The sequence below is a fragment of the Rhinopithecus bieti genome, unplaced genomic scaffold (genome assembly GCF_001698545.2).
Source record: "Rhinopithecus bieti isolate Rb0 unplaced genomic scaffold, ASM169854v2 scaffold_36315, whole genome shotgun sequence".
Lineage (NCBI taxonomy): Eukaryota > Metazoa > Chordata > Mammalia > Primates > Cercopithecidae > Rhinopithecus > Rhinopithecus bieti.
In genome coordinates this window covers 1,616,088-1,631,093 of record NW_016815814.1, presented here as the reverse complement: position 1 = coordinate 1,631,093, position 15,006 = coordinate 1,616,088, and the positions used below count along the sequence as shown (strand labels likewise).

Sequence of the window (15,006 nt, the reverse complement as noted above, 5' to 3'; positions counted from 1 at the left end):
GTTTCACCGTGTTAGCCAGGATGGTCTCGATCTCCTGACCTCGTGATCCGCCCGTCTCGGCCTCCCAAAGTGCTGGGATTACAGGCTTGAGCCACCGCACCCGGCCAGTTTTCTTATCTGTAAAATGGAACAGTAATATTTACTTTGTAGAGTTCTCATGAGGACTAAATGAGATAGCACATGTGAAAGTATCAGGGATCAGTTCTCAGCATAAAATTAATGCAATTAATTGCATTGGTTAATAGTTATAATTATCATATTACATATATTAAAATTACATTATGGTAATTATATTACATATAATTATTATAATAAATTCATGAACATTTATACCTATTAAGATGGAACTGCTCTGCTAATGGCCAAAGGGGTGACAATTAGGACCCAGAGGTCAGACATTGGTAGAACTCAGGACCAGCTCTTTGGAGTTCCAGGGATGTTTCTGATTCCAAACTCCTCATGTGATCTGAGATTAAGAGTGACAAAACCTGACCTAGCCAAGCTAAAAAAAAAAAAAAAAAGATGATTTTTCTCTCATGTAAGAAGTGACACTGTTGGTCCTGATGTCTCCAGAGCATCCAGTGGTTGGTTCTTGTTGAGAGAATAGCTTTGACTGATTTCTAGGCTGCAGATGACAACTTCAAAGTCTTCATCATATGGGTGATATTTAAAGTGGTGAGACTATGAGAAAGTGTGCAGATGAGGAAGGGAGGCCCTGGGACCCTCCAACATTTAGAGGACAGCAAGAAAAGGAAGAATCCTCAGAGGAGGCTAAAAGCATCTGATGAGACACATGGAGAACCAGGAGAGACTGGTGTACCAAAAGCCATGTGAGAAAGTGTCCCAAGAAGGAGGGGGTGACTTGCTGTGTCACATGCTGCTGATAGAGCAGTTAAGATGAAGACAGAGAATTTCACCTCAGATTTTAAAATGTAAAGGCCATTGGTCTCCTTGACAAGAGTAGGTTTGGGGAAGTACTGAGCGCAGAAAAGGACCAGAGAATGGGAGGAATGTAGGCAGCAGGTAGTGACAACTCTCTGAGGTCCATCATATACCAGGTTCTGAAAATAGATGCTGAGCCAGATGGACTGTCTGCCTTTGAGGGGTCCACAGTCCAGTGGAAGAGAGGGATGTTTAAATGAATCATCATAAAATTACATGAGAAGTGATAACATCAAGGAACACACAGGGAGCTCTATGAGTAGAGGAAAGAGTGACCAGTTTTCTCTGAGAAGACATCCAAATTCAGAAGACTGGGTTTCCAGGTGGAGAGCAGGAGGAAGGGCATTCTCTTGAGAATTTTAAAAGCAAAGACCATTTTCATTCATCCTATTGTACTCTCTAGCTATCAAAGAGCCTGGCCCACAGCAAATGCTCAGCCTACATTTGTTGAATGACTTTGTGAATTCTGGTGGAAGGAATTTGCAAGAAATGGAGTTGCAAAAGAAAGCATTGTAATGATATAGGCAACAGCAGTGAGAATAGGGAGCTTGTTTAAATCATATTTAGAATGTACCATCCTAGGCTGGGTGCAGTGGCTCATGCCTATAATCCCAGCACTTTGGGAAGCCGAGGTGGGTGGATCACGAGGTCAGGAAATTGAGACCTTCCTGGCTAACACAGTGAAACCCCGTCTGTATTAAAACTACAAAAAATCAGCTGGGCATGGTGACAGGCGCCTGTAGTCCCAGCTACTCGGGAGGCTTAGGCAGGAGAATTGCGTGAACCCGGGAGAAGGAGATTGCAGTGAGCCGAGATCGCGCCACTGCACTCCATCTTGGCAACAGAGCAAGACTCCATCTCAAAAAAAAAAAAAAAAAAAAAAAAAGAATAATGTACCAACCTATTTGGAGAGAGTGAAGAGTGTTGCAGATAATTCTAATGTCACAATTTTGCTAATTGGGTTAGTTAAGTGCAGGTACCTTGTATTAATGGCTTTGCATTTTCAGTGCCTAGGAGAGTACCTGGTGCTTGAGTGATGGAATGAATGCTATTGCCTTTGAGGAAGGCTACAGGAGAAGCAGTGATTTAGGGATGGGATGATAGTGAGATTAGAGAAGATACTGGGAGAATTGCCATGAATCATTGAACTTATGGTTATAGAGGAAAAAGGGAGAGAGAAAAAGAGAGAGCGAGAGAAAAGATGGAAATAGATATGATATAGCTACATATATAAAGATAAAATAAAACACATTTTTCTATGAGTATAATAGTAAAGAGAGGAAAGCAAGTGTTGATCATTTGCATGAGAGCCGAGGTGAAGGATTATTCTTTCATAAATTATATCTATCTATCCATATGTGTGTGTGTATATATATATACATATATCCATATATACACATATGTATATTATATATGTATGTGTGTGTGTGTGTGTGTGTGTATATATATATATATAGAGAGAGAGAGAGAGAGAGAGAGATCTGGACCAGATATGCAGATTAATAAGTTATAAGTTTATAAGTGATACCTAAATGTGTGAAATCATATGCACTTTCCTAAGGAGGATACTAGAGGGAGAAGAAAAGAAGCTTGAGTTGGAATCCCAGGAAATGATGCACCAAAGGAGCAGGTGGAAGATGGAGCACAGTCAAAGACACTGAAAGGAGTCATCAGTGACATGAGAATAGAACAAGAATGGTTGGATTTATTGCAATGTAGGGAGAAAGTATTGAAGAGGAAGGAGAAGTAACAACATCAGTCTTCTGAGAAGATCAGTAAGTAGGGTGTGGAATGAATATTAGGAGAGCACTAGAAATCTTAGTGAGCAGATTTAGTGAAGAAGTGCAGGCTAATGAAACCAGATTGTGATGGGTTGAGAGGCTGAGTAGTGAGTGATAAGTGAGGAAGTGAGGCAGACATCTCTCTAGAAGTAGACACAATTTTTTACCAGTATATGGTAAAGAGAAGGAAAGCAAATGTTGGTTGTTTGCATAAGAGCTGAGGTGGGAGATTATTCTTTCATAAATGGCAAAGACCTAGACTCACGTGGGATCTTTCAATTGAAAGAGAAAATTTTAAGATACAAAGAGAAAGAGTAATTAGTGGAAGAGATGGAAGGAATGGAACCCACAGTTCAGGAAGGCATCATCCTAGATGAAAGATAGGGCCCTTTTCTTCCTCTGGGAGAAAACAGGAACACAGAGGAGAAAGGATGGGAAAGGCAGGGACTGGAGATGAGGGAGTTCACTCATAACCCTCCATTTGGTAATGGAAGGAAAGAGGAGCCAAGATCACCTGTTGAGACAGAGAAGGGAGGGAATGGGTGGGGAGCTTAAGAGGAGTGGTGAAAATTTGGAACCAATGTCTTGCAGAGATTGGAAGGATAAATTTCCACAATATGTTATGTGTGGTCTCTTGTAGCTCCCAATGGCCTGATGAAGGCATGCAGAGGGTAGTAGGAAGCAGCAGGGTGGGGATGTTGAAGAAAAAAAGTATGAGTGAGATTAATATCAAAAGGGCTGCATTTGAGGTGTGAGAGGAATAGAGGATGAAGGCAGGACAAGGCTGATAGACTGGGATGAGGAGAAAAGCTAGAGGACTAGACACACATTAAGGTATAAGAAGGAGCTTGGCTCCAAATCACCTGCAAGGTGGAGCATCTGCTATAAGACCTCAGAAATGGAGCTTGAATCTGAAAGCTTTGACTTCTCTGTGCACATCCTTACACTGTGTTTGTGCTATCTTTCCCCATCAAGTCCAGTGGACCTCTGGAGCCTGAGTTTCAACTGCTCCAGGAGACATCTGCCTCTCCCATTGAAGGGCCCCTCTCTGGACCTCTCAAAGAGAACTTTCCAGATGCTATGTGGTCTGTTTTAAGTCAGATTATTTCAGTCATGTCCTATCAATTTGGTGAAAAGATGTGTCCAGCTCCTTTTACCGACAAATAGAAACCTAATTCCATATGGCTATTGAAATTTTCTAATTGTTTCTCACTAGTTTTGTGTGACCCCTCAAAGGCAGACAGTCCATCTGTTATGTTATTTTCATAACTTGATGGCAAACTCATTAAAAGCATGAACCAGGTCTTCCATGCCCCTTGTATGCACAACCCATTCCATGGAGCCTGGTGCTGGCACATGGCAGGGCACTCAATGCATGCTAGTGTGAAGCTGAATTCATATACCAGGAGATTCCTATTAGTGTTTAAACTAAAGAAATGCCGAATAACCATTAGTCATGAAAAATACTTGCTTAAAGACAAATTGATTCATTAAATCCTTCAGCAAAAGTCATTGACTGTCTACCTTTTGCCAGGGGTTATGCTAGACATTGGGGATGAAAACAGCCCTTCCTCCTATTCCCAGTAGCAGGGGGCTTACAATCATGCAGACGACACAGGTACATACAAATCATGATCACAGAATATGGGAAGGATTGGGATATTCAAGAAGCAATATGGTGCACAGAGTAGGATGTAGTCTCTACATCTGGGTGTCAGTAAGGCATGGCAGATATGATGGTATTTGAGAGGGGCCAAGGAGGACAAAGAGAATTGGCGCAGCCAGGGAAGTGGGAGAGCAGACTGGACAGGGAGAAGAGACTGTTCAAGGACATGGAGACTGCAGAGCATTATGTTTTGGAAACGTCAGGGTGAGATGACTCTCGGGGCATGGCAGGACATCAGGCCAGGAAAGCAGGTGGGTGCCAAGCCTTGAGGAATGCCAGCCTTGATTCTCAAACTTTAGCCACAGAAGTATTTAATCACAGTCTCACTGCAGTGCAATAAGTGAAACGAACAACAGCCAAGCAGATTTGGTGGTAGTGGGGAACACAGAGGCCCCCTATTCAGCTCCGCCTAGATTCCACTCTCGCCTCCCAACACCTGATGTGATGAAAGAGGAGTCCCTGACAAACTGCCAGGGCTTTACGTGTCTATTTGAAAAACATCACGGAGGCAACTGGGGGGAAGCAGGTGACTACTGAAAACCAAGAGAAGGGCACTCAAGCAGAGCAGTGCTTTAGAAAGGCAAGCAGCAGAAGGGTTTCGAACATGATAGAGAGAAGAGACTGCAGCAGTTACAGGTGAGAGAGGAGGCTGGCCTAGCCTGGGTAGTGGGTGGGAGCGGAAAAGAACATGCAGGTCAAGAGCCTGGTACAGCTCTATACAGGTGGAATCCACAGGAACTCGAGATGGGATGGAGAGGACCAACCTGAGAGAGAGAATCATGGGGAGAGTCAAGTGACTTTGTAAATGGATGTCCTAGGGATTGAAGTGCTGGGTGCAGCAGAGCCCTGATTATGGCAGAGGGAAAGTCAAGCAGGACAGGACAGAAGCCACGGCCTGTCTTCTGAACCTCCAGGGCATGGAAGCCTGGTGGGAGAATGGGTAGGCGGTGGTCGTCCTGATTTGTAAACTCGTGTCCTCACACTGCTGGGGTGGGGAAACTGTGCAGCAGAGTTTCTCCACTCGGACAGAGCTGGGGTGGAACTGGCCCACACTTGCTTTGCTGGAGGCAGGGTAATTTGGGAAAATAATTTTTGGAAAGCAATTTGCATACCATCAAGTTATAAAAATGTTCAAACCTCTTGACCCAGTAACGCTACACATGGGAATTTGTCCTGAGGAAATAGTTCAAAAGAATGAAATGCTTTTGTTCCTGCATCCAAATGTTAATTAATTAGAAATTATGCATTGAACTGCATACATTCCAGGATCTCTGCCAGGTGAATGAACATGTTTGCTGTGGCAATGTTTATAATTAGGACATAGTAAACAACCTAAGTTATTTTAAATTCCACAGTGGTTTCGTGCTATAAGACATCTATGTGATAGACTACAGTAGTCCCTCTTTATCTTTGGGGGATATGTTTCCAGACCGCAGTGGATGCCTGAGATCTCAGATAGTACTGAGCCCTATATACGCTATGTCTTTTCAGTCTTATAACTGAGACAACTACTAAGTATAACTGAGACAACTACTATGTGACTCCTGGGCAAGCAGTGTATGCAAAGTGGATACACTAAACGAAGAGATGATTCACATCTCAAGCTGGACTGAGCGGGACCATGAGAAATTTCATCATGCTACTCAGAATGACATGCAATTTAAAACTTATAAATTGTTTGTTTCTGGAATTTTGCATTTAATGTTTTCAGACTGCAGTTGACTGTGGCTAAGGGGGGATGCCTTACTGTGTTATGCTTTACTACTCTCTGACACAAGTGGACACAAAACGGCCTGCTTCCTGCCATGGTTAAGGCACATTGCTGGGAGTTCACTGCCTAGGCCTGAATCCCAACTGTGCCATGCTGTGAGCTGCTTGACCTTGGCAAGTGTCTAAGGATCAATGTCTTTAACAGTAAGGTGAGTGTGACATTAATACCACCTCATAGAGTTGCTGTCAAGATTAAAGGATAAAAAGTGTGCAATTCCCAGCAAAAAGTATTCAGTAAAAGCCAGTCGTTATTTTAAATATGTAAGAAATGTGGGTCAATATAAAAAGACTGACAAAGACTGCCTCAAATTTACAGGCCCATATTCATAGTTTCAGGAAATATTATGATTGATTTGTCTCCCACATTTTGTCTAGTATCATTGCAATAAAACCTGTGAAGTCACAGGTGACACAGAAAGTCAAGAAATAGTTCATCCCAGGAAGCACAGAATGACAGGCTGGTTCTGTTTGCTCTCTCCTCAGCGGTGTTTGGCCAGCGCTTGGATGAGACTGTGGCCTATGAACAGAAATTCGGCCCTCATCTGGTGCCCATCCTGGTGGAGAAATGTGCAGAGTTCATCCTGGAGCATGGCCGGAATGAAGAGGGCATCTTCCGTCTGCCTGGGCAGGACAACCTGGTGAAGCAGCTGAGAGATGCCTTTGACGCTGGGGAGCGGCCCTCCTTTGACAGGTACATTGCCCTGCTGCAGTGTCCCACCTCTGCCCTCCCCTCTGCCTGGCTTGGCTGGGAGGGCCTCTCCATTCCAGTTGAGCTATGGGACTTGCATAGACACTTCTAAGAGCCCTGGCTTGCAACAGAAAGAGCCTTTGTTTTGCTCATGATTGGGATTTTGGGAGACTGGAGCACAGTTAGGAGAGTATGCAGATAGTTTATGTGACAGATCATGTGAACCAGAACTGGAACCCTGCTGGGCAGATTCAGGTGATGTTTAGGGCACAGGAGAAGGGGTCGTGCAGAGGAGGGGAGAAAGATGGGACCTAGCCTCAGGCCCACCCTTCAGGACAGATGAGGAGCATGGAAGAGCGGAGCTGGCTGTACAAACACTCGGTGTGGTGGAGAATGCACCAGATGTATATCCAAGGGCACCAGCGACTTTCGTTAGCGTTCCAGAAGTGGCCATAACCAGGACTTCTTGTTAGTTTCCAAGATCACAGTACCACGTGATTCTGACTCAGTTCTGAGCCCTTTTGCAAGAGCACATCCTGATATCTTGGCAGCCTGGCATTCCTAAGTCTTCTGTGTGGAGGTCTCCCAGCCCTGTTTGGGGCATATCAGGCATAGTGACATTTCCTCCCACCACCTGCTTCCTCCCCACCTTCTCCAGTCACTCAGCTGAGGTTTCCTTGTCTGCCACACTCAGCTAGTAAAATCCCCACCTGATGTTGTGCAGTCTCCTCCCCAGTTGCCTGCGTGAACTTGTCCTGCTGGCATAAGTTTGACTGCTGTTTCCAAATTAGCAGCCCATAAACCAAGGTTCAGTAAGATGGGCCTGAACTCTATCCAGTTTCCAAAAATGAAAGTTGCCAAGCTTATTTTGGGCAATGGGGTTGGGTTGATTCTGAGAAAATTGTGAAGACCTAAGTGTCATCTTGTGTAGAAGCTCCCTCACCCCTCACTCTAATCACCAACGCTGCCCGTTTTTCCTCCAAAGCTTCTCTGAGATCTATTTGTTTCTCTCCATGCTTATGGCCACAGTCGTAGTTTGGACAACCACAGGGGTGTCTTTCCTACCCTTAATAAGTAATAAGCTAATTTCCCACAGGCGCTATATTTTAGCACCCTAGGAAGCAAGAGATGGGGTTCTTATTGGAACAACAGCCCATTATGGGCATCAAACACGGGGACTTTCGGCAGCACCATCAACTGCGTTTTGATATCAGGCGCTTGTTCCATTGTGCTCACCACCTTTATATTCAGTTTCTTTTTATGTTTTTAGTTAGCCTTGGCCTGATGAAAGATACAGGTAGGTTGTTGCTAGAGCAATGCCATACAATGTGCCAAAAGGAATAGAGGTGATTGCTAGGATTTGCCAAATAACTGCCTTAGGTTCTAGCCTATGCACTATAGAGTAGGCGTGGGTGTTGGTGTGGGAATTTCTGATTGTTTTGAAATATTTGGGGCTGGAAGGAGGAAAATTACCTTACCTTGTGACATCTCCACACCTAGAAGTGAGGGGTAGAGTTTACACATCCAGAAATAGGAAGGGCCATTGGGGGCTTTTCAGGGGTTTCTCAGGGGCAACTCTTAGGTCCACATAACCCTTGAGAGGACAAGTCTGATTTGGGAGGTGTGACTGGCTCTTATTTGATTCTTATTGTTTAGTTACATTTGAGCATATTTAGGAGAGACCAGGTCTTCTCTCTCCTATTCCACTCATGATTCTGAAAACCCTCTTTTTCCCCTTTTCCTGCCCTGTCTCCACCCCCTTTTATACTCCCCCACTTCTCATTCCATGGTGTGTTTTGGTGTTGAGGGCTGTGCCCTGCAAGGGACAGAGCATAGAATGCCGGATGCATAGGACAGGGAAAGGAGGGGAGGGCTTACAGGGATTAGCCTGACTTTGGAATCATAGAATTGACAAAGCCAGTAACTCAAGAGAGGTCAACAAAACTGGCAAATTAACTCTGAAGTGAAAGTGACCAGTGTTAGATGATTTCCTGAGAGTGAATCTGGCCTGGGAGTGGGAGAGGAAGAGACCAGCCTTGAGACAGTGTTAACCTGAATTGTGTGTGGGAGTTCAGAAGTGGGGCAGTGTGAAAGGGGGTGGAAAGAGGTCAGGAAAGGGAGAAAGGGAGGGTTTTCAGAGTCACGAGCAGACCAGGAGAGAGAAGCTACGCTTGTAACTTTTTCTGCCTCCTATAAAAGGAATTGTAGGAGTCAGTGAGTGGAAGAAGGGGTATTTGGAGAGCAAGGAGCACCCTCCTGGTGTCCCCAACTTCACGGCTGTGGGAACTCACCCAGATCCTCTGCATTGGTTATGTGCTGGGTTCCACCCCAAGATGCCCCCATTACCTCACTAGAATGAAGGTGAGCAGAGGAGCTGTTTGGTGAGACTAGTGCATGTCTCTCTGGTCTCCTTAGACACAAAACTGTGAACTTTAAAATCTCCTTGCCAAGTTTCTACCAGGATGGACGCTGCCTGGCTACAAAGCCAACACACTTCTCACCCTATGTGTCTGTGAGAAATGCACCTACAGACATGCCACATTACAAGCATCAATGCCTCCAGGGAAGGGCTGGCAGAACCATCTGAGGAGTCTTGGGTAATCCCTAGTACATCAGTTGTTGAACCCAAAAGCCACCTGGCTCCTGACCTGCTCTTAGCCCTTGATTTAAAAAAAAAAAAAAAAAGAATAATTTAAGGGTGTTCTGTTGGGTTAGAGGAACAGCAAACTCCGAAAAAATAATGTTACAAATTTAGACCATAAAATAGACGTCTGAGTTAGCCCTAGTACAATGGGGTGCTCACAGTAAAACAAAAATTTATAGAAATAATTGTATAAGTTCCATGGTGTTGAGTGCTAAAAAGGAAACTCAATACTATGAAAACAGAACAGGGGCTTTTCACATGGTCTGGTGTATTTAGGGAGGTCCCCAAGAAAATGACATTTAAGCTGAGACCCAATAAACAAGAATGAGGAGTTAGCTAGGCCCAGCAGTGGGCATGCCTTGTCAGGTTTATTTTTGGTGAAATGAACTGGGAAGCTTTCTGTAAGTTTCAGTGTGGTAAGATGATTTATATAGCTAATTGTGTTCTTTTATTATTACTTTGAAGTATCCATGCTGTAGCTATATTTATAACCCGTTTCTCTTTTCTAATGATGGATGTTTTTGCTGTCTAAATATCTCCTGATTAAACTGTCTAGGTGTCTTTTTTATTGTTGTTGTCTCTCTTCAAAAGATTCAGTTTCTTTTTTTTTTTTTTTCGAGACCAAGTCTCACTTTGTCACCCAGGCTAGAGTGCAGTGGTGTGATCTTGGCTCACTGCAACCTCTGCCTCCTTGGTTCAAGTTATTCTCCTGCCTCAGCCTCCTGAGTAGCTGGGATTACAGGCACCTGCCACCAGGCCCAGCCAATTTTTGTATTTTTAGTAGAGACAGCGTTTTGCCATGTTGGCCAGGCTGGTCTTGAACTCCTGACCTCAAGTGATCCACCCACCTCAGCCTCCCAAAGTGCTGGGACTACAGACGTAAGCCACTGTTCCCAGCCAGGATCCAGTTTCTTGACTTACCATTTATGCTGCTTTTTCCATTTCAAACTATGTTTTCTTCACTCATTCCGTTGGTGTGTTTTGGTGTTCAGGGCTGTGCCCTAGAGTGGGCAGAGCATAGAATCTGGAGGCATAGGGTAGTGAAAGGAGGGGAGGGGCTTACAAGCATCAGCATGACTTTAGGAGAATAGGTTTGAAGGGATTTGGAAGACTGGTTGGATGGGGGTGAAGGAGAGGTCCCAATCAAATGGGAGTCCCAGGATGCTGATAGAGACAAATGGATGGATTGCCGTGTAGGGACTTTAGGAGGATGCAACTTTTGGACTTTGGGAGAATTCTGCTCCTGCAAATTGTCAGCTGACTGTCTTGCTGCCACTTTCTCAGGAACTTCTCATAACATATTTTGACAAAAGTACTTTTCCTAGCCTGGCTTTGCCTCAGGTATTTTTGGGCAGTGACTCAGCAGGGAAGGATTCTCCAGAATCCCCATGTTAAATGAATGGTTCCTACCCCAGATTTCCTGAGGTCAGCCATGGAGCATAGAGCGGGCTCTGTGCCAGCCCGTGTTCTCCTGTTGAGGTACAGTTCACAGGCTGCAAAGAGGGGAGCCTTTTCAGAAAACAGCTCCAACAACTGGCTGTCAAAACCAAAGTAAAATGCACACAGAGCACCAAGACAGGGCTTTACAATCAAGCCCAGTGTTCTTGCTTCTGTTGCCTCAGATGCCTCCCTTCTCCTCCTCTTGTCCAGATCCACCCCTCCCCTCCCTCCTAGGACCAGGAGACATGTCCTCCAGCCTATTCTATATTTCTCATCACTGAAATCAAGGACATTCCAAGGTTATTCTGGACCTCTTGCCACATCACAGCTTTTCACGATGCTAGCGGGGCTGCTACCTAAGAATGCCAGGTCTTATCAATATGAAATAAACAAACATTTCTTCAATAATCAGCTTCAGGAATATGGTAGTGAATCTTATTTTCTCTTGCAGCATTGCAGAATCAATGCAACCGCCTTGTAAGCCAGGGGTCAACAAACTTTTCTTAATGGACCACATATTAAATATTTAGGCTTTGCAGGCCAGATGGTCTTTACCACAACTATAATACTCTGCTCAGCACATAAATGAACAAGTGTGGTGGTGTTATTCTATAATTTTACTTACGGATGCTGACATCTGAATTTCCTACAAGTTTTACATCATGACACACTCTTCTTCTTGTGAGTGTTTTTTCCCCCAGCTATTTAAAAATGTAAAAAGAATTCTTAGCTCCCAGGCTGTACAAATAGAGGTAGTGGGACAGATTTGGCTCCTGGCCCATGACTTACAAAGCCCTCCTGTAAATGGAGAAGCCGAACTGAAGAGCCGTGCCTCTTTCAGTCAGTCAGGCCCATGGCGAGGCCTCCTCTTCTCATGCTCCAGGCTGACACACATGCTGCCTGCCTCATGCCCTAACTCCTCACTGCCTTTCAGAGCTCATCTGAGGTACTCTTTCATCTGAGAAGTCATCTACGTGTTCCCATCTCTGCCTTGGGTGTTCTTTTTCCACACTTCCATAGGATCCTGAGTCTTGGGCTTCCCATATCATGGCATTAACCACACAGTATTGTAAGGACTTTATAATGCTTGAGTCCCCACAGCTTTGTGACTCGATGGGGCCAGGGCTCCATCCCTGGACTGGATGGCTACTGATGTCTTTTGGATTGGCGACTGAAATCCCAGTGCTTGACAAGTATCTTGCAGTATCTTGCACCTAATAGGTTTTCTCAATGCTTATTGATTGAGTGAATTATTGAGCAAATACGTGAGTGAACCTCAGAACTATTTTAAGCACTCTGGAAGATTAAAGAGATGAATGGACCAAGGATATAAAGGAGGTAACATAAGCAATATTAGAGACTAATTAGACAATGCTAATTGTGAGGCACTAAATGACTTGAAGAAAGAAGAAAGCAATAAAGATGAAAATCATTAAGGAAGGTTTAGTAAAAATGTAGACCTTGAACTTACCTTTGAGGTAGGTGGGTGGAAGAGATGGAGGAACATATATTCAGCATTGTTGTTCCAGAAGGGTGAATTAGCAAAAATGTTTTGGTCTGATTCTTCTTTATCAGACTCTACTCCTCTGCAAAATTTCCCTTTGTAATTTATGGTTCTATTCACTGAATCATCAGGATGGAAGTGACGAACATCCTAAAGTTTTTCTTTCAAAGAGGTTTCAAAGAGCATTGCTTCTTTTCTTCCAGAGACACAGATGTACACACTGTGGCTTCCCTGCTAAAGCTCTACCTACGAGACCTCCCAGAGCCCGTGGTTCCCTGGAGCCAGTACGAAGGGTTCCTGCTCTGTGGACAGCTCACGAATGCGGACGAGGCAAAGGTTTGCATCTTAGAGTTAGTTGTCCTGCTTTAGAAGAAAGTGATTGGTTTTCTGGACACTATTCTAGTAGGCAACAGTGGGTCAAGGGGCCCATACTTTTTGGTAAGATAGTCAAAATGCAACTTCCTCAGCAACAAAAGGCATATGAACTCAATCATGATGACTGGCAAACCACAGCCTTCATGAGATGTAATAATCCAGTAAAGAACTGGACCATAATCAAATACTGCTGGGTCACATTAAAAGTAGGGAGAAAAGGAGGATACAGAAGGAGGATTTTAAGCCCAATGGCCTTGCTGAGACTTGCTGGGACACAAGGACAGACTGGAAGGCAGGTGCGAGGTCACATAGTTCAAGCTCTACAGCAGCTTGAGTGTCAGGTGTGGTCATCCAAGGAATGCATGTCCCAGGGAGATGAAGGATAGGGAAGGTTTTTTGATTGTTGTTCTTTTTAGCCTTAGCTGCCTATAGGGTCTGTAACCACCATCTGCAATATGCTTGTGAGAGTGCACAAGTTCACCAGCAGGATTTTTGATCCTGTGTAAGTTATTTCTAGAGAGGCCTTATAGTCAACAGGGATCACACTGTAGTCATGTTATTATAATCAACCAACCAACTAAAGAAACTGATGAAACCCAACCAACAACAATAAACCTCGATGATTTTTAAACAAGATTTTCAAATCCAAGTGATCCATGAAGAAGTTTGTGTTTATATCAATGACTATGCTAAAAGCCCTCTCTGGCAAAGTGGTGCACTGAAAAATCGATAATGAAGACCTAGATTTAACTTTGATTTTTCCATTATACAGATTATACATCTTTTATAAGACTCAGTTTATTTACTTAGACCAATAGAACTTTCTATGGTAATGGGACTTTTATATATCTGCACCTTTCAATATGGTAACCACCAGCCACACATGGCTATTAGGCATCTAAAATGTGGCTACTGCACCTGGGAAGCCAAATTCCTAATTTTATTTAATTTTGATTTAAATTTAAGTAGCTACATGTGGCAAGTAACTGCTATATTGAACAGCACAAACTTAGATAATTTTCATAATAATATCATACCATGCCTAGGATTGTTTTGAGGACCCAGGAATATGATACTGGTGGGTGACTTTAATATTTTTTTCAATATAAGGGAAGGTTTATTATCTTCCATACTTCAGAATGTATGAGATAGCCTGCTTCATAGAATATATTTATTTAAAATGAATGGAGAAATAGCACCCTAGCCCTGTAAGAAAACACAGCTGTGAGAACTTCCATCCCTGACTGAGGATGGGGGGAGCATCAAGATTTGAATAGATCCTGACATAAGAGAAAAGCTGACTTTATATTTCAGGAAAGGAAGAGAACAATAATGATGTGGCTAACATGATACAGATTTTGTAGCTCTTTTCCAAACAAAAATTAGATTGCATGGATCTGAGGCATGATATTTTGTGCGTAACTTAAGAATTTTATTGGGGGAGGGAGAAGGGGATATGAAAAGTCTTAACTTATACTGGTGTATCTGCTCACTATTGTGAAAGTAATAAAATTTTATGGAATAATGTTTAAAAGGCAGCTAAAAAGATAAATGTTTCAGATCGCATCTCACCCCTGGGTTCTGGGGAAAGTAAAGGAAGCACCTAGATTCTGTTCTGACAGTAAGATTCCCACCCCTGAACTCACTTTAGACTTGCATCTCCCAACTTTTCTCAACCTCAGCATCTTTGAGAGTTTCCACATCTGTGGCAATGCATGTCTACACACAGGGACCAAGGTCCTTCTCACTGGTGAAAATATGGCAGAGGTGGCAGCTAGGAGGGGTGAGTCTGTAGCAACCTTTGCGATGAATTTACTTGACTCAACAGACGAAGGGATCTTAGCATGAAGCTGACGCTAAGCTAAGAAGGTCAACATCTACAGAAGCTGCTCCGTGTAGGCTGACAAGGCTGGAGCGTACGTTTTCTGCAGGAGAGCCGCTCAGGTTTGAGGAGTGCCTGCATGCCGCATGTGAATTGTGTACTCTCTCTATTTTTTTTTTTTTTTTTTTTTTTGAGATGGAGTTTTGCTCTTTCGCCCAGGCTGGAGTGCAGTGGCACAATCTCGGGTCACTGCAATCTCCGCCTTCTGGTTTCAAGCGATTCTCCTGCCTCAGCCTCCCGAGTAGCTGGGATTACAGGCACACGTCACCATGTCCGACTAGTGAATTGTGTACTCTCACAAGCACCATGTTGCA

General features: G+C 43.8%; 1 protein-coding gene across 4 annotated transcripts in view; it reads left to right on the top strand.

Moving 5' to 3' along the window:
• The window catches only part of ARHGAP25 (Rho GTPase activating protein 25), a 115,873-nt gene that overhangs the window by 65,789 nt on the left and 35,078 nt on the right, over nt 1-15,006 (top strand). For all 4 annotated transcript variants that reach the window (XR_001881798.1, XR_001881799.1, XM_017853789.1 and 1 more), the window contains exons 5-6: nt 6,643-6,850; nt 12,639-12,771. Coding sequence is in view for 2 of the 4 variants with exons in the window: in XM_017853789.1 (XP_017709278.1) it covers nt 6,643-6,850; nt 12,639-12,771 (341 nt within the window). In the remaining 2 variants the exon portion in view is untranslated. The remainder of the gene's footprint in view (nt 1-6,642; nt 6,851-12,638; nt 12,772-15,006) is intronic.